Here is a 23,018-nt window from a genome sequence, read left to right on the forward strand (position 1 = left end):
GCTTCTGACAGAGGTGGCCGCCATCTCCCGAAGGCACCATGGCTGCCCTCAGACCTCTCGTGAAACCCAAGATCGTCAAAAAGAGGACCAAGAAGTTCATCAGGCACCAGTCTGACCACTATTGTCAAGATTAAGCAGAACTGGCACAAGCCCAGAAGCATTGACAACAGGGTGCGCCGCAGATTCAAGGGCCAGATCCTGATGCCCAACATCAGTTATGGGAGCAACAAGAAGACAAAGCACATGCTGCCCAGCGGCTTCCGGAAGTTCCTGGTTCACATCATCAAGGAGCTCGAGGTGCTGCTGATGTGCAGCAAATCTTACTGTGCCAAGATCGCTCACAACGTGTCCTCCAAGAATCGCAAAGCAATCGTGGAAATAGCGGCCCAGCTGACCATCAGATTCACCAACCCCAATGCCAGGCTGTGCAGTTAAGAGAATGAGTAGGCAGGCGTTGGGCGCCTCGAATTGTGTTAATAAAGTGTGTAAAAGTGAAAAAAAAAAAAAGGAAGCCCAGGAACAGGAGGCCCTGAGTGACCACTGGACACTCCCAGCTCCACACCGTTAGGTCATCCTGGCTCAGGTGACCCCAGGTTTGCCAGGCAGGACTGCCAAGGGGTGGTGCCACCCCAGGGCCCTCCCCGTCCTTCACCCGGATTTCTGGGCTGGGCCAACCTCTCCCCCGTGTAAAGGAAAAACATCCCACAAGGTAATTCTCCAGCTTTTCAGCAGAAAATTAAAAGGGTCCGAGTCAGGGAGCAGAAAGGCCTATTTGTTGTGAAACTGGAAAGGGAGTCCCGTTCCATGCCCTCCGCAGCCGCTACCTGCCCGCACACCACACTGGCTCTTCGAGTTCACCTTCTCGCGGGCTGGGAGGGGCTGAGCCACACCCGTTGGGCTCGGGAATCAGCCCTGACAGTGCTCCGGACGCTGTGGGCGCAGAGGGCCCCCAAACCGGAGCCCGCTGTTCCCGTGGCCCACCTGGGTAAGCGCAGCTCAGCTCGGGGCGGGACAGGTGGGCAGAGGGAGCGGGCGGCGGGGCTGCCGAAAGCGAAAGCGGCCGCCTCTGCAGGGCTCACCGGCGGGGCCTGGTCGGACGTGACCACGGTCCTGCCTGCTGCTCGCGCGCACATTCCGCTCATTCCATGCACGCTTCCCGGACCTTGCATGAGGCCACGGTCCCGGGCAAAGTGCTGTCCTACTCCGGGGTAAGCGGCTCCGGGCCCGCCCCGGGCTGCCCCCTGCGGGCCCCTGGTCAGCGCGGCAGGTGGGGCCACGACAGCCGGGGGCCCTCCCCGGGCGGGGGGCGAGTCCCCACCCATCCCCCCACAGCCTCTGCCAGGGCGCGCGGCCGTCACGTGGCGCGCCCGCCCCGCCCCCGCGCCGGGGCCGCGGCAGTGGTCAGCGGCGGGAGCACATGCGTGGACGGGAGCGCAGCGGGGCCGGACGCGCGTGCGCGGAGGTGAGCTGCTGAGCGGGCTGGGGCGGGCGCCGCGGGTCCAGCTCGGGCCGGCCGGTCCCGGAGCCTCTCCCACCGCCGCCGCGGGCCGCCCAAGGGCGCGTTCCCTCGCCGCCACTGCCGCCAGGGAACCTGAGGCACCTGCGGCCGCGGGGGCGGGCAGCCTCGGCCCCGCGGGCAGGCCGCGACCTCGTGACCTCCAGGCCCGCGCCCGGGGAGGGGCACCCAGACCGCAGGCTGCGCCCTAATCACGCGATTGCGGCGGCACAGGAACGTGCGAGGGGCCAACGGCTCGCGCGGGAGCGGGACCGCCTGGGAGGCCCCGGAGGCCCCGGAGGCGGCCGCGGCGCCCCCCACCAGTGCGCCCGCCCCAGGCGGCCTGGCCTGGTTTTTGGCCTGTTCTAGCCTAACCCGAACCCCAGCGCCCCCGGGGCGGGACCCGTCACAGTGCAAGTGCATTGGTCAGGGGTGCTGGGGGCAGGCTGCTGCGGGGCGCTGCTGGAGGGTCGTGCGTGTGTGCGCGCGCGCGCGAACTGGGGCCCTCTGCTGGAACAGGAACTGGGGGGGGGGAGTGTGTGTGTGTGGGGGCGGATGCTAACGGGGCCATGTCAGAACTGAATTGTTGGCCACCCAGCTGGTGCCCAGCGTGGGCGGCCAGGCTCAGCAGTGCCCCGTGTGGCCAGCAGGTGTGCCGGGACGCCCGGCCCTACCTGCAGCTCTCTTGTGTCCTGGCCCTGGCTTGGAGTTTGGACCCCCAGGAGAGCCATGAGGAACCCCAGGACCCCAAGCCAGCACCTTCCCAGCAGGGCTGAGGCAGGCACCCCGAGAACCCCTCCCAGGGCCCTTCCGTGGGTCAGAACTGCCCAGCCCAGGGCCTGCAGCCCCTCTGGGAGAGGACCCCCACCCTAGCCCTGTCTAATACTGACGGTCCGCAGGAAGACGGAAGGAGAAGCAGGGAGAGCTCTCATCTGTGACCCTCCAGACCTCTGCAGCGGAAGGCGTTCTGGGGCTGGCCCGCCCTCCCTGGCCCTCCCTCCGTCCACTGTCGGTATGCTGGGCACCTGGGGGCCCGCAGCCTTCATGGGCTTTCTTCCACAACGCCCACCCTGCCCTCCCTCCGGCCCTTCTCTCTCAGAGCCAGTGCCATGGACCCGAGGTGGCCGCCCTGCCCCCGCCCGCTGCTGGGAGGCTGCGCCCTGCTCCTCCTGGCCACCGCAGCCCTGCTGGTACACACGCTCCTCGATGACTGCGCCGAGAACCCGCGAGAGCTCCGCAGCCTCTCTAGGGGCTTTGGGGACCAGCCCAGCGCCCGGCAGCAGGGGCCCCGCGGCCCCAGGGACCCGCCCAGCCCGCACCAGTGCGACGTGGCCCCCAGCAGCCGCTTCGACTGCGCCCCGGACAGGGGCATCTCGGAGCAGCAGTGCAGGGAGCGGGGCTGCTGCTACCAGCCCGCGGGCCCGCCCAGGGGAGCCGGCCTCGGCCAGCCCTGGTGCTTCTTCCCAACCGGCTACTGCAGCTACAAGCTGGAGAACCTCACGGCCACGGCCACCGGCTACTCGGCCACGCTGACGCGCCCCTGCACCTCCTTCCTCCCCAAGGATGTCATGACCTTGCAGCTGGACGTGCTTATCGAGACCAAGAGCCGCCTACGCCTCACGGTGGGCGAGGCCTGGGCTGAGAGGCGAGGGGCGGGCACGCAGAAGACCCACACTATCCCCAGGGATCCCAGCAAGGAGTGCAGGGTTGAACGGAGGATGTGAGGGAGGACGGGCCCCTGCCGGGTCCCAGGAGCCCAGCAGCATCCTGGGCATGGGTGTGGCACTCAGCAGGAGTAGGCGGGTACCCCGGGCATCTGCCTTGTTTGATCCCCAATGCCATGTGCTGTCCAAGCATCTCTGGCTGAAGAAGCGACATAGGGAGGCACTGTCTGCCCCGTTTACGCATCACAGGGCCACGTCCCAGGGACACACAGGCCACGGCCACACTGCTCGACCACGTCCCAGGGACACACAGGCCACGGCCACACTGCTCGGCCACGTCCCAGGGACACACAGGCCACGGCCACACTGCTCGGCCACGTCCCAGGGACACACAGGCCATGTCACAGGCCCGACCACTGGAGACAGTCACACTCTGGGACCAGAACCAGCCTGTGCCCTGCAGGGCAACGAGAGGGGGCAGGTGAGAGGGGCCAGATGCTGACCCACTAGGGGGTCTCATGGCCCCATCTTGTCTTCTTCTAGATCAGAGACCCCAAGAACAGGCGCTATGAGGTGCCCTTGAGGACCCCCCAAGTCCACACAAAAGCTGAGAGCCCACTCTACGAGGTGGAGTTGTCCCGAGACCCCTTCGGGGTGATCGTCCGCCGGTCAGGGGACCACCGGGTGCTGTAAGTGTCCCCCCAAGCACCCGGTGACCTCTCAAAGGCCCCTCAGGGGCTCTCCTGACGTGCAGTCCTGGGCACTCTGACTGGACCCTCGAGTGGCCTGGGGGCTGTTGGGGGGCTGTGGGAGGAGCTGGAGAGTGGCACAGGCAAACGCTCATCGCACTGTGGGGCTCCCTTGCCCCCTGTCCCCAGTCCTCCCCCTTCAAAAAGGAAGTGGCACATAGTGCACAAGGTGACCAGCAGGCCTGGCCACTCGGATCCTTGACCTCGTTCAGATCATAGTATCACCTGCCCCACCCCCGGAGTGCGGGGTCCCCAGCAGACTCGGGGTGCAGCCGCTGGCCTCCACAGGGTCAGTCACTTGGCACAGCAGTGGTCAGGCGATGACCCTGAGGGTGAACAGAGCAGCACATTATTCACAAAGCAAGGCTGGACTCACAGGTGCTATACCCGAGTCTGGCACATCCTCTGGAATTCGCTCACCTTCCAGAACTTTCCCTTGGGTAATACCCAGAGAGGACAGCAAGTCCCTCTCTGCACAGAGCCAAGGGGGAGGGAGAAAGTTCTAGAAAGGGGCCAGCTGTATGGTGGCGCGAGCTGGAGAGCCTTCATCCGAGAGAAGATGACAAAAGCATTGGGTCCCAGTGTGCCCCAGAGCAGTGCCCAAGCTGGCATGCCCAAGTGTCCGATCCATCTTCCCTGCCCAAACATCTGGGGGTTTGACACCAGCAGGCCTTAGGGGATCCCTGACTGAGAGTCCCCCAGCTCTGGGGCTGCGCCCCACCCTGTCAGGAGCTGAGGGGTGTTGGGTGGCCACCCAGAGCCAGGTGGGCTTCCTTGGTTTCCCCACAGGCTCAACACCACTGTGGCCCCACTCATCTTTGCTGACCAGTACCTGCAGCTGTCCACCTCCCTGCCGTCACAGTACATTGTGGGCCTGGCTGAGCACCTGGGCCCTCTGATCCTGAGCACTGACTGGACCAGGGTCACTCTGTGGAACCGGGACAAGGCCCCCATGGTGAGGGCCGGCGGCAGCCTGGCTGGAGGGGAAGGAAGAAGGAGGGGAAGGGACTCAGGTGCTGTGTCCCCCATGCGCAGCTCAACGAGAACCTGTACGGCTCGCACCCCTTCTACATGGTGCTGGAGGCGGGCGGGCTGGCCCACGGGGTCTTCCTGCTGAATAGCAATGCCATGGGTGAGCCCCTAGCCCTGCCCCGCCCCACCCTGCCCGCCCTGGCCACGCCCCGTCGTGAAAAACGTATCCTCGTAAACCCCCGCCCTAGCTACGTCCCATAGTAGTAGACACGCCCTCAAAAGACCACGCCCCATCTTGGCTAAGGCCGCCCTCCCCATCCTGAGCCCCGCCCCAGGAGCCTGGCCCCGCCCAGATCCCCGCCCTCACCATCGTGGCCCCGCCCCGGAGCCCGCCCCGCCCCACCCCTTGCCTCTGCCAGCGCTGATGCTCCTGACCCCAGGCTACTCCCCCAGACGTGGTCCTGCAGCCGAGCCCAGCACTCAGCTGGCGATCGACGGGAGGAATCCTGGACATGTATGTCTTCCTGGGCCCCGAACCAAAGAGCGTGGTGCGGCAGTACCTGGACATCGTGGGTAGGCGTCCCCGGCCCTGCCGTGCCCCAGCCCACCTGCCGCCCGCCCTTCCTCACGGGCCCGGCGGGCTGCACTTTGGCTCACAGGCTTCCCGCTCATGCCGCCCTACTGGGGCCTGGGCTTCCACCTCTGCCGCTGGGGCTACACATCCACCAACGTGACCCTCCAGGTGGTGGCCAACATGACCAGCGCCCACTTCCCCCTGGTGAGTGGGGGCGGCGCGGCGAGGGGCGGGGTGGAGCGGGGTGGGTGGCGGCTGAGCCCACGCATGGCCACAGGACACCCAGTGGAACGACCTGGACTACGCTGACGGCGGCAAGGACTTCACCTTCGACCTGCGGAGCTTCGGCGATTTGCCGGCCATGGTGCAGGAGCTGCACGCGAGTGGCCGCCACTACGTGATGCTGGTGGTGAGAGCGCAGGACCCGGAAGCCAGGAGGGCCGGTCCGACCCCCGACGCCCCCGTGTGCTCCCCCGAGCTTCCCAGGAGTGACCCTGAGCACAGAACCAGGGGCAATCCTGTCATGGTCCAAAGAACAAAAATAGAAGAGGGTGGGCCAGGAGGTGGTGCCGCGGGCCAAAGCCCAAGGCCCCGAGTTTGAATCCAGTTTGCGCCCCAGCTGTCAGACCCTTACCGCTGGGCACATGGCTCCGAGCATCACTGAGGAGGCTCCAGTTACAAAACCCATCATTATAAATAAGCAAACGTACCATGGGGCTGGGCCGCGAGGCCCCGAGTTCCACCCTCAGCACCGTGTGCCCTGCTCTGCATCTGCCAGGCAAGGGCCTGGGAACAATTCACGTGGAACTGTAAGAGCCCAGCTGGCGGCACCCAGGGAGGAGAGCCGAGCCAGTGGGACCTTGGGGGCTACAGGCCCCACCTCCCCTGCCCCTCCGGCAGCTTCAGGCCCCGCTGGTGAGTCCTGCACTGGCCCTGCCCCCCTAGCTGCAGGCCCCGCCCTGCCCTGCCCCACCCCATCACCTCCTACCTAGGTCCCATCCTACCTCCCTGTCCCTTGGCGGGTGCCAGGCTGATTTCACTTTCCCCTAGGACGCTGCCATTAGCTCTGAGCACCCTGGGAGCTACCGGCCCTATGACGAGGGGCTCCGGAGGGGCGTCTTCATTACCAATGATACGGACCAGCCGCTCGTTGGCAAGGTAGAGGCGCAGATCCCTCCAGGTACCACAGTGGGAGGGCACTGGGTCTGGGGTCCCTGGCTGCCTCCGGCCCTCCCAGGGGTGCTGCGGCTGCTGCATCAGGCTCCACCCAGAACCCAGAGGAAGGGGGTCCTGGCTGGGGGAAATCCCGGGAGCAGCACCCTCAGGTGGTAGCAGAGGCCAAGCCTGGCCTGAGTGTCCACCTCCGGCTTCCGGTGCAGGTGTGGCCGGGGCTCACCGTCTTCCCCGACTTCACCAACCCGGCCACTGTCGGCTGGTGGGAGGACATGGTGAAGGAGTTCCATGCCCAGGTGCCCTTCGACGGCATGTGGATTGTGAGTGCCACCCGCCCGGCTCCTTGCTTGCCCCGCCCCATGCCCTGCTCAGGGCACCCACTCCACGCCTCTCTGGCAGGACATGAACGAACCATCCAACTTTCTGGCGGGCTCTGTGAATGGCTGCCCCAACAACGAACTGGAGAATCCTCCCTACGTGCCTGGTTAGCCCCATGCCCGGTCCTGTTTCCTTTGCGGGGGGGGGGGGGGGGGTAGGGGACCTTCCCTGGCACAGCCCCCAGGAAGGCCTCCTGGACTGCACATGGCCCAGGGAGGGTGGAAGGGGTCTGGGGCAACAGGTTTCAGCCCCTGAGAACTCTAGGAGAAAGGGGACCCTGACCAGGCAGCAGTGCTGGTAAGAAATGGGGCTGCCTCAGGGTGCGCCTGAGGGCCGGGCTTCCGCAATGCTGTCCACAGCATCGGTCCCCCACAGAAGGGCCCCTTGGGAACAGGGATTCCCCTTCCAGGGGTTGCTGGCGGCACCCTGCGGGCCGCTACCATCTGTGCCTCCAGCCGCCAGTTCCTGTCCTCGCACTACAATCTGCACAACCTGTATGGCCTAAGTGAAGCCATGGCATCACACAGGTGAGCCGCCACAGGGCATCTGCATGCGTGGTGGATATGTGAACACCTGCGTGCATGTGTGGTGCATGCATGTATGGGCGCCTGCGTGCGAGCGTGCGTGGTACGTATATGCGTGGTGCATGTACAAGCTGCGTGCGTGCATGTGTGAGTACCAGTGTGCATGGTGCAAATCTGTGTAGGTGTGTGCATGTATGTGTGAGCGCCTGTGTTCGTGCATGCATGTGTGCTGCCTGCTTGCCTGCGTGCGTGCCTGACTGCATACAGAGGGCAGGCCCTCCTGTGCTCAGGACTAGGCGGCCCCAGCTCTGGCCAGCTGCTGACCAAGGTGGGCTCTGATGCCCAGGGAATTGGTCGTTGGTCACTGCCCGTGTGTCCCATCCCTCCCAGTGCGCTGGTGAAGGTTCGGAGGAAGCGCCCCTTCGTCATCTCGCGCTCGACGTTTGCTGGCCATGGCCACTATGCCGGCCACTGGACAGGGGACGTGTGGAGCACATGGGAGCAGCTCGCGTACTCTATCCCTGGTGGGTGCACAAGCCTCGTCCCAGGCCTGTTCCCTGGCAGCCCCCTCCCGCCTGCAGGCACACACAGCTCTGCTCCCCGGACAGAGCCACCCCTGGACCCGAGGCTGAGGCTGCCTGCCGGCGGGGCATGGGGCGGACAGCAAAGAGCTGCCACAGCCCAGAAACACTTGTTGGTCCTTACTCGCTCTGGGACAGCGGTTCCCTGGCGCGGTGGCTGGACTTCCTCCGCCATCTGGCTTCCACCTGCCCCCCCAGGCAGGCACCTTAGGTGCCACCTACAGAACAGGTCCTGAGCCCTGGGCCCACATGTGTGTCATCACCAGCAGGGCACCCCAGCCCCAGGGGTGGGACAAGAAGCCTCCCTGGGGTTCCAAAACTTGGCAACATAATGCTGTGTCTCCACCCTGCCACATGCCCAGGCTTGGGCCTGTGACGGCTTCACAGCCACAAACAGTGCCTAGAGCAAGAGAAACCCCCAGAGGCCTGGATGGGGAGACCTCAGGTCTGCACGTGGTCTCTGGGAGGAGGGGAGGGACCCTCCAGGACACTGAATTGTTGAGGGGGTCAAAGGGGCCATCGCCGTTTGGTGTGGGGAGTGGTCTCAGCAGACCAGCTGCGGGGGATGCAGGGGGCGGCATGCAGCCCGAGGTCAAGGCTGACTCTGCTCCCAGGTGTCCTGCTGTTCAACCTCCTGGGGGTGCCCCTGGTCGGGGCGGACATCTGTGGCTTCCAAGGCGACACGACCGAGGAGCTGTGTGTGCGCTGGATGCAGCTGGGTGCCTTCTACCCCTTCATGCGTAACCACAACAGCCTCACCAGCTCGGTAGGGCGCCCGGAAGACCCCCGGGGCGGGCAGCGCGGGGCCAGGGACAGGGGCTGGGGTCCCGAGCCCACGCTCCACGTCCCCTGCCCAGCCGCAGGAGCCCTACCAGTTCAGCGACGAAGCACAGCGGGCCATGAGGAAGGCCCTAAACCTGCGCTATGCACTGCTGCCCCACCTCTACACGCTCTTCCACCGCGCGCACGTGGACGGGGCCACAGTGGCCCGGCCTCTCTTCCTGGAGTGAGCGAGGGGGCGGGTCCGCGGCCAGGTCACGCCCTCCCCTCAGTGACCCCGCCCTCTTCCTGGAGTGAGGGATCGGCCGTGGCCCAGACCACGCCCTCCCGCAAGGGACCCGCCCATCCTTCTGGGGCGGGGCTTCTGTCTAGGCCACGCCCCTTCAAAGTTACCCCGCCCCTCTTCCTGGGGTTAGTGAGAGGCGGGGCCCAGGCCACGCCCATCCCTGCGGTGACTCCGCCCCCTTCCTGGAGCTAGGGGCTGGCCCCCCTTCCCCCCCTCAGGTCACTGCCCCTTCGATTGACCCCCGCCCCTTTTCCTGAAGTGAGTGAGGGGCGGGGCCCAGGTTATGCCCTCCCTGCCCAGTGACTCCGCCTCTCTTCCTGGAGGGGACAGGGCCGCTGCTCAGGCCACACCCCTTCTATACACTGTGCCAGGAAATAGCACTTCTCCCTGGAATGAGGGGTGACACGCTCCAGGCTACACCTGTTCTCCAGCTGTTGGAGTGCGGCTGGAGCAGCTCTGGGAACCCTGCAGAGTTCTAAGTCTCAGGGGCCCCCAGGAAGCCTAGAGGCTCCCGGAGTATGTGGCTGCAGAGCCGAGCCCGAGGTTTAGTTTCGGGGAGAAGATCCTCCTCTCTGAACATGACCAGGGGGGTGCTCTGCTTGGGCCGCTCCGGCCGCTCCTGGGGAAGCATCATCAACCACACCCACCCTGACAGCATGGCGTCCTTACCCTGGCCAGTCTGGGCTGCTTTGCTGGGGCCCTTGGAGCCCCCTGACCCTAGAGACTTTCCTGGTGCAGGTTCCCCCAGGATCCCCACACCTGGACTGTGGACCGCCAGCTCATGTGGGGGGAGGCCCTGCTTGTCACCCCCGTGCTGGACCCCGGGAGGACGGAGGTCACTGGTTACTTCCCAACCGGCAAGTGGTACGAGCTGCACACGGTGAGTCCCCGCTAGGTGGATGGCACATCCCTGCAGTGAGCCCCCCGAATGTGAGGCGTCCCTGCAGGCAGTGCCCAGCCATGGGCAGCTCAGCCCGAGACAGGGTGGGGCAGGGTTTCATATACCCCCACATGTGCCATGTCCATCCAGGTGCCTCTGGAGTCCATCGGCAGCCTCCCTTCTCAGCCTACAGCAGTCCGTGTGTCTGCCATCATTAGCCAGGGACAGTGGGTGACTCTGCCAGCACCCCTGGATACCATCAATGTCCACCTTCGGGAGGGGTATATCATTACCCTGCAGGTAGGAACTGGGGGTGGGGCACCACCTCGGGGTGCCTAGATCATCCTCTTCTGGAACAGCTGCAAATATCCAGGGCTCCACTATCGCTGTCATAGCAGGCAGAGCCCCCGAATAGGGCCAGCCAGGGATGGGGGAGCCGAAAGCGGGTGGGCCCCCACCCAGGTGCCATGGTGCTGTGTGGGTACCCACTGAGGCTATCCTGCGGGCCAGGCAGTGACATGTCCATCGCCCTCTGCAGGGTCCCGGCCTCACCACGACAGAGACGCGTCAGCAGCCCATGGCCCTGGTCGTGGCCCTCACCGCGAGTGGGGACGCCCAAGGGGAGCTCTACTGGGACGATGGTGACAGCCTGGGGGTGCTAGAGACCGGGGCTTACACACTGGTGGGCTTCTGGGCCAGGAAGGTGAGACCTGAGGGACAGTGGGAGGTGAGCGTCCTGACTCGGGGGCACTGGGCCTGCGTCCACCTCACCCTGCCCTGCTGTGTGGCCAGAACACGGTCGGGAACAAGCCGGTGCAGGTGAGCAGTGAGGGGGCTGGTCTGCAGCTGGACAAGGTCCTGGTCCTGGGCGTGTCTGAGGCCCCTCAACAGGTGCTATCCGATGGTGTGCCCATCTCCAACTTCATCTACAACCCGGACACCCAGGCAAGGCGGCGCCCCGGGGCTGGGCTGGGGCTGGGTAGTAGCACCGCATTCCCTGGGGGTGCTGGAGGCCGTCCCCCCCAGCAAAAGGCTGCTGTGCTGGACACTCACCAGGTGCCTATGGTGCCTTTCCAGACCCTGCAGGTGCCAGTAACCCTGACCCTGGGGACGAAGTTTCTCATCAGCTGGGCTTGAGGCCTGGCTGTGCATCCCGGTGCGTGGCCTCAGCTCTGCGCGGTGCCCTGCACACTGGGGTCTGCTGTCTACCTCCAGATAGGGGCCCCTCCCCCACCTGCACACTCGGGTCTGCTGTCTACCTCCCGGGTAGGGGCCCCTCCCCAAAGCCAACCTGCTGTTAAAGTGATGGTGGGGGCAAGGCTGGCACACAGCCCAGCCCCCACACCCACCCCTGGGACAGGGGTGTCCCTGCCCCCCAGGCCACGAGGTTCAGACTCTGAGGACAAGGGAGCCAGTGGCCATAGCAGATGCCTTTGGACAGGGGCCCGACCTTGGACAAGCCCCAGGCAGGACCCAGGGAACTTTCTTCTTGGAACTATTTGAATAAACATCCCAGTCCAGGCTGCGGCCTCAGGATCTGGCGAGGATGTGTCTGTGTCCACTTGCGAGACTTCTCTGTCCCCAGGGTCCTCAGCAGCCTCTGGCTCCCGCCTGCTGACTCTGCCCATGTGCCCCGAACATCGCCCCGCCCCCCTCTGGACACTGGGAACTGGGTCCAGCCTGGAGCTCGCACACATGGCCTGGCTCCACGAGGTGGCAGCATGCTTTTGCATTGTGTGTCCCGCCTGCCATGCCCCCCGGAGACCCGCAGCCTTCCCAGTGTCCCAAGCAGACAGCCACAATTCTTTCTTGGCTAACACATGAGGCTTGGTCTGGAAGGTCTGCACACAGCCAATCCAGGTTCACCCCAGCTCCCCCCTGGCTCCCCGAGGACTGCCAGGATAGGCCCTGTGCACTGTGGGGTGTGGCTCCCAAACCCGGAGGACACGCACACACTGGCCCCCCTCCGCCCTGGCCCCGCAGGGCGTGCCCCACATTCAAGCGTGAGGCTTCACTGAATAGCCATTTTCCACTTACTTGGGGCAAACACAGAAGGTGACATGGTTCCACTGGATGGGGTCGGCGCGGCGAGCCTCTTGTGGGTCCTACCACCAGACTGACATCTCATCACACTCCCCACGGCTCTGAGTATCTGTTCACATCTTGCCCTGTTCTCCTCGGACTGGCCACATGCGCCAAGGCCCCTGGTTTCTGTGGCAGGTGTGACAGTGACCCACCTCACGCTCCGGATGCAAGTGCTCAGTCCCCCAGATAGAAGCTGGCCCCGCCTGCTGTCCCTCTCTGCTGGCTGTTGCCAAGTGTCCTGACCAGGCTCCGGCTCTGCACCAGTCTGCGAACACCCTTGATGGCAGAGTCCAGCTGTAGGCAGAGGAGCAATGGCCCTGGGGCTGACCCACATGACCTGTATACCCAACAGAACCACGGGAGTGGCCCTCCTGTCCAGTACCATAGGCGCCCGGCCCTGGAACATGGTCCTGGGCTCAGCCTTCCTGCCAGCAGCCAAACGCTCACGACCCACCCACGATGGCATGGGAAGCTCATGGGAAGTTTTCGACGTTTAATGAAAAAAGACACTGCGCAACACATTATTTACACATGGGGAAGAGGGATGTCCAGGGGCTCCCGAAATATTATCGATGGAACCCCTGCGGCCTTCCAAAGGGCAGACAGCAACCAGCCTCCGGGTCCACAGGGCAAGCGGCCCCTCAGATGAGATCGGCAACTGCAAGGAGACAGTGGGTTAGGGGGGGCCATGTGAGGCTGGCGGGGGGGGGGGGGGGGCTGCTCCCGCCTCACCATTCATGGGCATCTCGTCAATCTGGGTGGAGTAGTACTGCTCAATGTCCCTGAGGATACGAATGTCATCGTTCTTCACGAAGTTGATGGCCACACCCTTGCGGCCGTAGCGGCCTGACCTCCCGATTCTGGGGGAACAGAATTGCCTCAGCTCTGGAGGGGGAGAGGGGGGCGGGAGGGGCGGGGCGCCGGTGGCCGGGGCGCCTACCTGTGGATGTACAGCTCACGGTTGTTGGGCAGGTCGTAGTTGATGATGAGGGACACCTGGGGGACGTCCAGGCCCCGGGCCCACACGTCTGTAGAGATGAGCACGCGACTGCGAGAGAGGCACCGAGTCATCCCATGGCCGCCACGCCCCTCATACATGCCAACACATGGACCCAGCTCTAGCCCCCCTACACCAGTAGGTGCCACCAGCCAGCCAGTGATAGCTGAGACACAAACACACAGGCCGAGGGGTTCAGTACAGACACGAGGCGTCAGTGACGAGGCTGAGAGATTGAGGGGGCACACTGGCCTCACACGCAGCCCACCGGGTTCCCTGAGCCCCCAGGAGTGAGCCTTGAGCACTGAAAGGGGTCCCCCCAAACCTAAACAAACTCACACCCCAACCTGAATTCCCATCTGTTCGGTAAGGGTTTTGGGGCGCACCCTGGCAGGGCTGGGGGTGAGGGGCTCTGCAGTCCTGGGATCGAGGCAGATGGCGGCATGTGGACAGGCATCTGGCGCACTGAGCCCTCAGGCACAAGGTCTCTGCTACTTCCGAGCAGTAAGCCAGAGCACCGCTGGGTGTGATCCCAAAAGCCAATCGATAAAATTTTTAAATTAAAGAAAAAAGGATAGGGGCAGTTTGGGGCTAGGGAGACAGTCCAGCAGGAAAGGCATTTGCCCTGGGTTTGATACCCGGCACCTTGTATGGTTCCACAAGCACTGCCAGGAGCCAGGAGTGACCCTGGAAACAGCACCAGGCGTGGCCCCAAATACAAACAAGAGTTGGGGCGCAGCAGTGAAAGCCCCAGAGAGTGGCTCTGACACACACAGGGGAGTGGGGGGGCACACACTGCAGCTCAGGGAGACGGGGCGGTGCGGAGATTTTCACAAAGCAAGAATGAGTGAGGGCCGGGGAGCTGGTACAGCGGGCGCCTGCTCTGCATGCAGCCGGCCTGGCTCAATGCTCCACGGCCACCACGGGCAATCCCTGGGCTCAGAGTTAGAAGGCCCTGAGCATGGCCAGGTGTGGCCAAGAAAGGGCAGAAAATGTCTTAGATCTTTGTAGATTGGGGGGACCACACCCTCTGGCTTTGTGCTCAGGAATGGCTCCCGGGGGGGCCTGGGGACCATGTGGGGTGCTGGAGACGGAACCCAGGTTGGCTGCGTACAAAGCAGGCACTCTCCTCGCTGTACTGCTGTTTTGGTGTCTCCCAAGTGCCGTAGACTTTAAGACCCAGCATCGGTGCAGACAAGAAATGCCTCAAGTGAGAAAACAAGGAGACAGGCCGGGGGAATGTATAAGCAGCCAGGGTGCGGCCCCTTCACCCCAGCACCACTCACTGCCAGGAGTGACCCAAGCACAGTGTGGGGAGCCCAAACACCAAAAAGGAAAATATGAAAATGGAAAACCCAACTCTATGCTGCCCCCCTAACCCAAAGCACAGAAAGCTGCGGCCTGGGCCCAGACAGCCAGGCAGTCAGTCCATGGGGAGACGCTGGCCCGCACGTGGCTGACGCACATTCGAACCCCGGCACCCCCAGATGGTCCCCTGTGCCCACCAGGAGTGATCCCTGAGTACCGCCAGGTGTGACCCCCAAAGACAAAGATGCAACCAGAGAAACCCCAGGGGGCCAGGAGTGCCCTGTGATGGGGGGCACCACGACCCCACGCTCGGGAGCAAGCAGGAGGGCGCAGGGCGTGGCCCACCTGGCGCCCGAGCGGAACTCCTTCATGATGGACTCGCGCTCCTTCTGCGGCATGTCTCCGTGCATGGACGACACTGTGAAGTTGGCCTCGCGCATCTTCTCTGTCAGCCAATCCACCTGCGAACCAAGACACCGCCGTCGGCTGGGAGCTGCAGAGGGTGCCCAGCCTTCCTACGGGCCTCCCCCCCGCCCACAGCACGCACAGGCGGGACGCACCTTCCGCTTGGTATTGCAGAAGATGACGGCCTGCGTGATGGTGAGCGTGTCGTAGAGGTCACACAGAGTGTCGAACTTCCACTCCTCTCTCTCCACTGCCACGAAGAACTGCTTGATGCCCTCTAGGGTCAGCTCATCACTGGGGACAGAACCCGTGAGGATGCACCCCATCCGAGGCCATGGCCCTCACAAGCTCCTCAAAGCCCCCAGTCACACGGCCCCTCAGCAGCCACTTCCCCCTGCCTGGGGCCCCCAGAGTGGGCAGAGGGGCTCACCGCTTCACCAAGATGCGGATGGGATCGGTCATGAACTTGTTGGTCATTTCCAGGATCTCGTGGGGCAGTGTGGCGCTGATGAGCACCACCTGCGTGGCCGGGGGCAGGTAGCGGTACACGTCGTAGATCTGTTCTTTGAAGCCTGCGGAGGGGGACACCGTGTCGGGAGGCCCTTCCCGAGCCCAGCACCAAGACCCTGCCCAGCCCCACCCGCAGTCCCACTCAGCAGTTCCCAAACTTCTCGTCCTGCCCGGGCCCTGCAGGGCTCAGCTGAGCCTTTCGCCTGCCCACCTCATTTGGTCCCCAGCCCTCTGCTGCCCAAAGGACACAGTCAACTTCCCAAGGCGCACAGCGCCCTTCCAGGTCCTACGCCCATGTGCCAGATGGCATTCAGGGGCGGAAGCGCCAAGCATCAGCCCCACTAGTCCTGGCCCTCGCTCCCTTCTGGGTAGAGAACCAGTGGGAATCTCTCCAACAGGTAAAGCCTGACCAAGAGGGCAAAGGCGAGGCACATGTGGTGCATGTGACAGCAGGTGCTCAGAGGGATGGAAAACCCTCAAAGAGCAGAAGGCCAACCTGTACCTGCAGAGCGAGTGCACCAGCAACCTAATGGTGCCTTCAGGCTTCCTGATACCCCCAAATTGCTGCTGTGCCTGTGGACAGACCCCAACAACTTGGGATCTAGTTTCCCGAGAAACTAAATGGCCAAAAGTTAAATAAGTGGGAACCACACGCACAAACCACCTCTGGCTCAGCTATACAAGCAGCATTGCCTTAGAGCCCCATAAATACATCTCGAAAGAGATAAAAAGCAGACCTTAATTAAGTGCATCAAAGACTCACAAATGAATCTTGGAGAGCAGCAAGCCACAGACATGTCTCCCCCCTCTGCAACAGGCAAATCTCACCAGGGTACCTCGGAGGGGGGCAGGTGCGTCCCTCCGCCAGCCCCAAATGAACCCCAGAAGCCGCAAACCTCCAGAACCCAATCACCACCATGCTCACAGCCAACCTTCACAGGCTCAATCAATCCGAGCCCCCCACGCATGAGAATGAACCCACCGAAACCCCGGTATGCGGGACCAGTGACTGAAAACCCCAGGTTTTCCTTGGCAGTCACACCAAGAACCGTCGCTGGGCGCCATTTAAATGCATTAATGGCCACAATTCAGAACCTCACAAATAAATCTTGGAAGAAAGTAGCATGCCGCAGAAATGCCTCTGGACAAATATATAAAAATTTTAGAATTCCAGGAGCGCGTGGCCACTTTCACAGCCATGTGACACCTCATACTCTTATTCATGACAAGCAATACAAAACAGTTTAGCATGGAAGAGACAGGCTGGGGTGGTGGCGGGAAGGTGCAATGATGATGGGATTGGTGTTGAAATACTGAATGGCGACAATTAGTGTGAACAACTTTATGAGCACTGTAGCACTGTCCTCCTCTTGTTCATCGATTTGCTCGAGCGGGCACCAGTAACGTGAAAAATTAAAAAATTAAAATAAAAACAGCCAGAAGACTGGAGCAGTATTACAGCAGGGAGGGCGTCTGTCTTGCACGTGGCTCCCTGGGGTTCAATCCCTGGCATCACCATCCCATATGGTCAGTGCCAGGAGTGATTCCTGAGTGCAGAGCCAGGAGGAACCCCTGAGCATCACCAGGTGCTACCCCCCCCCAAAAAAAAAGAACAGCAGGGTCTGTGACGAGGAGGGACATCACTGCTGACCTGGCTAGGGGCTCCCAGTCAGAGGTGCTGCTCAGGGCACCGGGCTGCTGGGCAGGGAACAAGATCTGGCCAAAAGGCCAAAGCAGCCACTACCAGGCTGGCCCCAGGAAAAGCACACATGTAAGGAAGAGCAACAAGCCGAGATGCCAGCCCAGTCCCATAGAACAGTTTCCACTGAGGCTGCATCAGCCCTGTTCCTCTTGTGGTGGGGACTCTCGGAAAGCACAACAGGACCTGCAGCCTTGGGAAACCAGGGGGAGGCTGAGACCTGGCCAAGACCACACGGCCTGCTGTAAAATCTTAGCACGTCAAAGGTTGTGCGTTCGCGGGCTCACTGGACGGCACTGTCTCACCACCCGCGTTCGGTGCTCTTGAGCTGCTGTGTGTGGCCTGGATCAGGACGGCTGTTGGCCAAGGGTAGACGAGGGCCAGGCTGGTCGATATCAATAGTAGTTTATTCCAATCTTATTCACTCCTTCTCTCTCTGCCTCCTTCTCTCCTGGGCCCCAATCTGGAACCTTTCTCCTTCTGGCTCTTGCTCTGGATCTCTGGAGCCTGAGCCCTCTTGCTTCTGACTCTCCTCCCCGAGCCTATAGTCTTAGTTTATATAGCAATCACATGAGGTGGTGACATAAAGGTGGGTTGAATATTGACAAATTAATAATGAGAGGTAAAACCACTCCTCCAGGAGATTAACTCAAGGATAAAATCTCATCTACAGAGATTACTCCAGATTACTAGGAGATCTGCTCACGGGTGGGATCCTAATAAGGGTGTGTTCTTTCCTCAGTTAGTAATCTACTTAAATAGTTGTAGTAAATCTACTTCTAATATTTCTAGCAATGTCATTCTGTGTGAGCACAGTAAGAGATATAAACATCTCATTATACATTCCGCAGTCCTCAGGCCAGGTTATTCTAGCCCTAACAGGGTCCTAGTCTTGTCATTACTTACTTTGGATCATGACAGCATTTGTCCATGATCATGCCCTCAACTTATAGTTGAGTATCGTGGCGCTTTGGCCTGGCCCATTTCGATGCCAGGGTAGCTCACAGCTTGCCCTGGGTCCATTTAGTCCATGGTCGGGACACTGCTTTTGGGGTGCTAGGAACTAAGGGCAACTGAGTCAAGAAAGCAGATGCCCAGGAGTAAATATTATTCGGAGTCAACTCCCAAGTTACAAAGCATAATATTAACTGTCTTCCTGTGTCCAGAGAAAGGACATTGCTTACAATACAAGTTTAGTGTCCTTAGATGGGTGTGACTTGATAAACCTAAGCTACCTGAGGAAGGACAAAGCAGTGTTATCGTACAGCCCACCACAGCCTGCCAGAGCACACACATCCCCGCATGTAGAGCCAGCGCTCACGTGCATCCCCATGTGCAGAGATGGTGCTCATACACATCTCCATGCTCACAAGCATCCCCCTGTGCAGAGCCCACGCTCACGTCCCGCAGCCCCGCATGCAGAGGCCGGGATGGCTGATCTGTACATCAAATTATTAGAAATCTCAGAAACTGATTTGTCTACATAAGTCTACGAATGCTGAAGCATGCAGTGGCCTCGTGGGGTGCAGCCGGACTCTGGATTTCATCAGCCTCTGCCCACAGTGTGGCCCCCGTGAGCCTGCAGCCAAACACGCACACTTCCTCAACACTGCGGCCCGGCCATGGTGACACTGAGCCACACTCGAAAATGCCACTGTCGGGTCCAGCTGACCTGCTCTCGCCTGGCTGTCACCAGCTTTACTGGCCGCAAGCACAGAACAACGGAAATCAGAGACTCACTTATGACACCTGGGGCCCGGCTGCTCTTCCTCCACCTAATCCCACTTTACACCCAGGACACTTGTTAGCTCCGCATCTGTGGTTTTATTTCGAGGCCACACCCAGCAGTGTTTAGCGCTGACTCTTGGCTCTGTGCTCAGTGATCACCCAGAAGGTGCTCAGGAGACAGTACACAGTGGGTGCCACATGCAGAGCAAGTACCTTACCAGGGCACTAACTCAGATCTGCAATGTTTCCAGAACAGTTGGCAGGAAATTGGTTACTCTACCTTTATTCAACATTTCGTCAGCTTCGTCCAACACCAGCATCTTGATCGCGCGTGTCCTCAGGCTTCTGCGCCGAATCATATCTATCAAACCAGGCTCGTGAGAAGTTAGTCTTCAGGCCATGCTCAAAGGGCCAGTCTGGGATCACCTCAGAGCCCCAGCCACCCGAACCTCACCCAGCACCTGTCCTGCACCATTCAAGCATGTTCCAGAAGCACTCACACCCGGGTTCGGGACCTAGCACCTACCAAAGACCCGTCCTGGTGTGCCGGCCACCACGTGCTGCCCGTAGTCCAGCTTCCGGATGTCCTCTCCCACGTTGGTGCCCCCGATGCAGGCATGGCACTGGACATTCATGTAGTCGCCCAGAGCGAGCAAGCCCTGAAGCCAGATACAGCGTGAGTGGCTGGCCTGGCCTAGTGCCCTGGCCAGTCAGAAGCAAGCATGCCAAGCCAGAGCGATAGGACAGCAGGGAGGGTGCTGGCCTGGCACACGGCTGACCCGGGTTCGATCCCCAGCATCCCATAGGGTCCCTCAAGCACCGCCAGGGATAATCCAAGTGCAGACCCAGGAATAACGCCTGAGCGTCACCTTAGTGTGCCAAAAAAGGGCAGGCATGCTGCCCTGTCAGGATGGTGCTACAATTACACCCTCTCTCCTGCTCCTCAGCACCAACAGTCTTGTGGGTATTTCATTACAAAAGCAAAAGAGGCTGACTACAGGAAAACACAGAACAGAAAGTTCTGCGACCCTATCCACCCATAGAGCATCGCCCCAGTGAAGCTCTGCCTAGCCCGGCAGGCAGCTTGACAGGCTCCCCGCAGCGTAGAGTCCCCCGAGCACAGAGCCAGGCATATCCCTGAGCACTGCCAGCTGCCCCGTCCCAACCAGGAAATAAATCCACACATCTGTATGTGCATATATGGGTACGTGCATGTCTGTACAAAGCATTTCCAAAACACCGTAAGAGAGCCACAACTGCAATGGCTAAGCAGACTTCTGTTGGAAACGCGACAGTCACAAGACTGTCCTAACCATGAGAAATACAGGCACACTCCAGGTAACAACACAATCCAGAAGTTATCAGAAGAAAGCCCTGGGCCCAGCAGCCTGCGGACAGGGTCCCCTAGATACAGCGGCACAGCTCTGTGCCCTCACCTTCTGGATCTGCACGGCCAACTCTCTCGTCGGGGCCAAGATCAGAGCCTGCGTCTCACGGACCTGGAGAAGGACAGCAGGGGACAGGATCAGTGGCTCTCCCAGGGAAGAGACACAGCCTCACTCAGCTCGAGATGTGACTTCGTCCCCGCCACACAGCTGATCAGATCGTGCAAGTAGGTACGAACTAGGCCCTAAACCCTGAACCTAGCCACGGCATGTAGCAGGGTTTCTACTAGCTAAAAAGTTTCCCAGGAGGCCTGAGAGCACACAGGGATTAAAGTGCTTGCCTTGTACACACCTGACCCAGGTTCGATCCCCACTACCACAAAGGATCCCCTGAGCGTGGTCAGTGATCCCTGAGCAGGCGTAAGCCCCGAGAACCACTGGGTATGAACCAAAACAAGCCAACAAAAGAATTCCACCAGTTTAAACAAAAAGATTTTCTGGCACGGTATTAATGTTACGAATCTCTCCTAGGGTCAGAGTGATAGTACAGGATTTAAAGTGCTTACTCTGCACTCCAGAATCTGATTCACACCCCCAGCACTAAAAATCCCCCTCAAGCACAGAGCCAAGAACATTCCCTGAATGCTGCTGAGTACAGCCCCCAACAGAGAGACCCGGCAAGAGGGCACCAAACTGGATGGAAAGGTGGCAGAGAAGCTGACAGCTAAGTGGGCACAACAGTGCCACAGAAGGCGCCACTAACAGCAGCCCAGTAAACCCTCTGACAAGGTCCTGAATGACTCCACAGTGAGCTAGAACCAAAGTTAAAAAAGAAAAAAGGCACAAAAGAGAGCTAGAGAAATAGTATGCCAGGCAAGGCATTTGTCTTGCACATAGCTGCCCAGAGTTTGATCCCTGGCACCACAAAATGACTCCCGGAGCCCACCGGGAGTGATCCCTGAGAAGGGAGCCAGGAGAAGGCCTGGGAACCACTGGACACAGCCCAGAGACCAGAGGAGAAAAGTCTGTATCTCCTGGTTTTGGGGTCACACCTGACAGTGCTCAGAGGCTGCCCCTGGCTCTGCACTCAGGAATCAATCCTGGTGGAAATCAGGGGATCATATGGGATGCTGGGGATCGAACCCGGGTCGGTGACATGAAAAGCAAACGGCTCTCCCCGCTGTATTAGTGTCCTGGCCCCAAAAGTCTTTAGCTTTATAATAAATAAGTTTAGTCAGTGTATTGGAATGATTTAAAGAGAACAAACTTTTCGCAACCCAGAAATCGCACTTCTTGGTGCCTAGGCTCCAAAGAGAAACATCAATCTGAAAGGACACATGAACACCTGCGCTGACCGAGCACTCGGTACACCAGTCAGAGGGCTGGCCACGGCGACAGAGGACGGACCAAGAAGCGGTGATGCATCTGCACATCTGCACAACACTCTGCAGCTACAGGATGAGAGCACACTGCTCCCTGCAGCGGGGTGAACCCGAGGCAAGGTGTGGTGGGGTAGGTCGGGAGCAGGACTGGGACCGGAGGGGGCCGCTCACCCAGAAACAGAGCAGGACCCAACCGCCACACATCCGTGGCCTCTATCACAGACTGACCAACACACAGTGGGGGAAGAAGGGACATGAAGACCACAGGGAACTTTTTTTGGGGGGGGGGGGGAACGACCACACTCTCTCTCTCTCTCTCTCTCTCTCACACACACACACACACACACACACACACACACACACAGAGTCACTTGGTATGCCATACAATAAGCTTGAACACTAACATAACAGCATCCCCTGAGCCGGAGGAGAAACAAAGTGTCCCTTCTCAACAGCAGCTACAGAGGAGAGCACACTTACCTGAATGTCCAGGCACTGAAGCACCGAGACACTGAAGGTGGCCGTCTTGCCAGTGCCAGACTGAGACCTGCATAGGAAACAGAAGCGGGCTCAGAGCAAAGGACCACCGAAAGCACATCGTGGCGCCCCGCCCCCCCCCCACCGGGTGTGGACTGGCCCGGGGGTCAGTCTTAGACCGGTGATAACTGCGGCTGCTGCTGGGGGTCTGCGGCAGAATGCAGGACCCCAGCAAGAAAGGGTCCCTGGCATGGCGCGAACCCTCTCCCCAGGGACCCATCCTGGTGGGCCGAGAGCACGAGACACAAACCCCAAAAGGGGGTCCTGCAAGATAAAAAAAAAAAAAGCCTCCGGGCAGGCAGGGGCGAGAGGCCACTCACTGCGCGATGACGTCTCTGCCTTTGATGATCTGCTTGATGGCTCGCTGCTGGATGGCAGACGGTTTCTCGAAGCCTGCGAAGGAAGGGGGAGAAGCCGCGCTGACGTCACGGGATCAGGACGTCACAGAGCTGACGTGAGAGCGCAGGCCCCGGGACCCCCGACCCCGCACCTCCGGGCCGGGCCCGAACCCTGGACTACCGGGGGGGCGGGGGCGGGGGGGTGCTCAAAGCAAACAGTCGGGCTGTGGAGCGGCTCCGGCCCTGCTGCCGGGTGGCCCGAGGGCATCCTCCGGGACCACCAGAGCCGACCCGGGCCGAGTCCGGCCCGGGCGGGCCGAGTCCGGCCCGGGCGGGCGTGCCGGTTCACGCGGGGCCCGCCGCGCACCGTAGGCGTAGATGCCGCGCAGCAGGTCCTCCCGCAGGCCCATGGTGTCGAACGTGGGGGTCACGTCCACTTCCTCGCTCGTCTCGAACTCCACTTTGGTCATGTCCTCCTCCTTGAGCAGCCGCTTCCGCGCCGAGCCCGACGTCGCCATCGTAGCCGTGGCCGCCATGATGCGAATTGGCGAGCGCGCGCACGCCCGAGCACAGAGCGGAAGTCGAGCC

The 23,018-nt window shown here is 61.3% G+C and overlaps 2 protein-coding genes and 1 pseudogene across 4 annotated transcripts in view; 2 read left to right on the forward strand and 1 right to left on the reverse strand.

The window, feature by feature from the left end:
• Window positions 1-23,018, reverse strand: part of EIF4A3 (eukaryotic translation initiation factor 4A3) — a 107,887-nt gene extending 84,869 nt beyond the window's left edge. The window contains exons 1-12 of one of the 2 annotated variants that reach the window (XM_056115786.1): window positions 22,798-23,018; window positions 22,413-22,485; window positions 22,036-22,102; window positions 20,225-20,287; window positions 19,315-19,447; window positions 19,069-19,149; window positions 15,282-15,423; window positions 15,007-15,145; window positions 14,792-14,907; window positions 13,082-13,189; window positions 12,874-13,001; window positions 12,780-12,799 (exon numbers count right to left, since the gene is read on the reverse strand). In XM_056115786.1, the coding sequence (XP_055971761.1) occupies window positions 12,783-12,799; window positions 12,874-13,001; window positions 13,082-13,189; window positions 14,792-14,907; window positions 15,007-15,145; window positions 15,282-15,423; window positions 19,069-19,149; window positions 19,315-19,447; window positions 20,225-20,287; window positions 22,036-22,102; window positions 22,413-22,485; window positions 22,798-22,966 (1,236 nt within the window). In that variant the 5' untranslated portion in view covers window positions 22,967-23,018 and the 3' untranslated portion in view covers window positions 12,780-12,782. Of the gene's footprint in view, window positions 1-12,619; window positions 12,800-12,873; window positions 13,002-13,081; window positions 13,190-14,791; window positions 14,908-15,006; window positions 15,146-15,281; window positions 15,424-19,068; window positions 19,150-19,314; window positions 19,448-20,224; window positions 20,288-22,035; window positions 22,103-22,412; window positions 22,486-22,797 lie in introns of those variants that run through there. The other variant, XM_056115785.1, reaches the window with a different exon arrangement.
• LOC130024959 (60S ribosomal protein L32-like) lies at window positions 5-447 on the forward strand (annotated as a pseudogene).
• GAA (alpha glucosidase) lies at window positions 905-11,589 on the forward strand. 2 transcript variants are annotated; one of them, XM_056115758.1, is made up of 21 exons: window positions 905-985; window positions 2,395-2,507; window positions 2,595-3,117; window positions 3,703-3,848; window positions 4,698-4,863; window positions 4,944-5,040; window positions 5,334-5,453; window positions 5,540-5,658; window positions 5,732-5,863; window positions 6,505-6,612; window positions 6,834-6,947; window positions 7,027-7,111; window positions 7,415-7,532; window positions 7,920-8,053; window positions 8,725-8,876; window positions 8,968-9,116; window positions 9,915-10,056; window positions 10,207-10,356; window positions 10,595-10,759; window positions 10,849-11,001; window positions 11,134-11,589. In XM_056115758.1, exons 3-21 carry the CDS (start codon window positions 2,605-2,607, stop codon window positions 11,191-11,193), a joined length of 2,823 nt encoding a protein of 940 aa, XP_055971733.1. In that variant the 5' UTR covers window positions 905-985; window positions 2,395-2,507; window positions 2,595-2,604; the 3' UTR covers window positions 11,194-11,589. The 2 variants fall into 2 exon arrangements, with proteins under 2 accessions (XP_055971733.1, XP_055971734.1); XM_056115759.1 differs by lacking the exon at window positions 905-985 and adding an exon at window positions 1,392-1,462.

Source organism: Sorex fumeus, unplaced genomic scaffold (genome assembly GCF_029834395.1).
Source record: "Sorex fumeus unplaced genomic scaffold, SorFum_2.1 ptg000029l, whole genome shotgun sequence".
Taxonomy (NCBI): Eukaryota; Metazoa; Chordata; class Mammalia; order Eulipotyphla; family Soricidae; genus Sorex; species Sorex fumeus.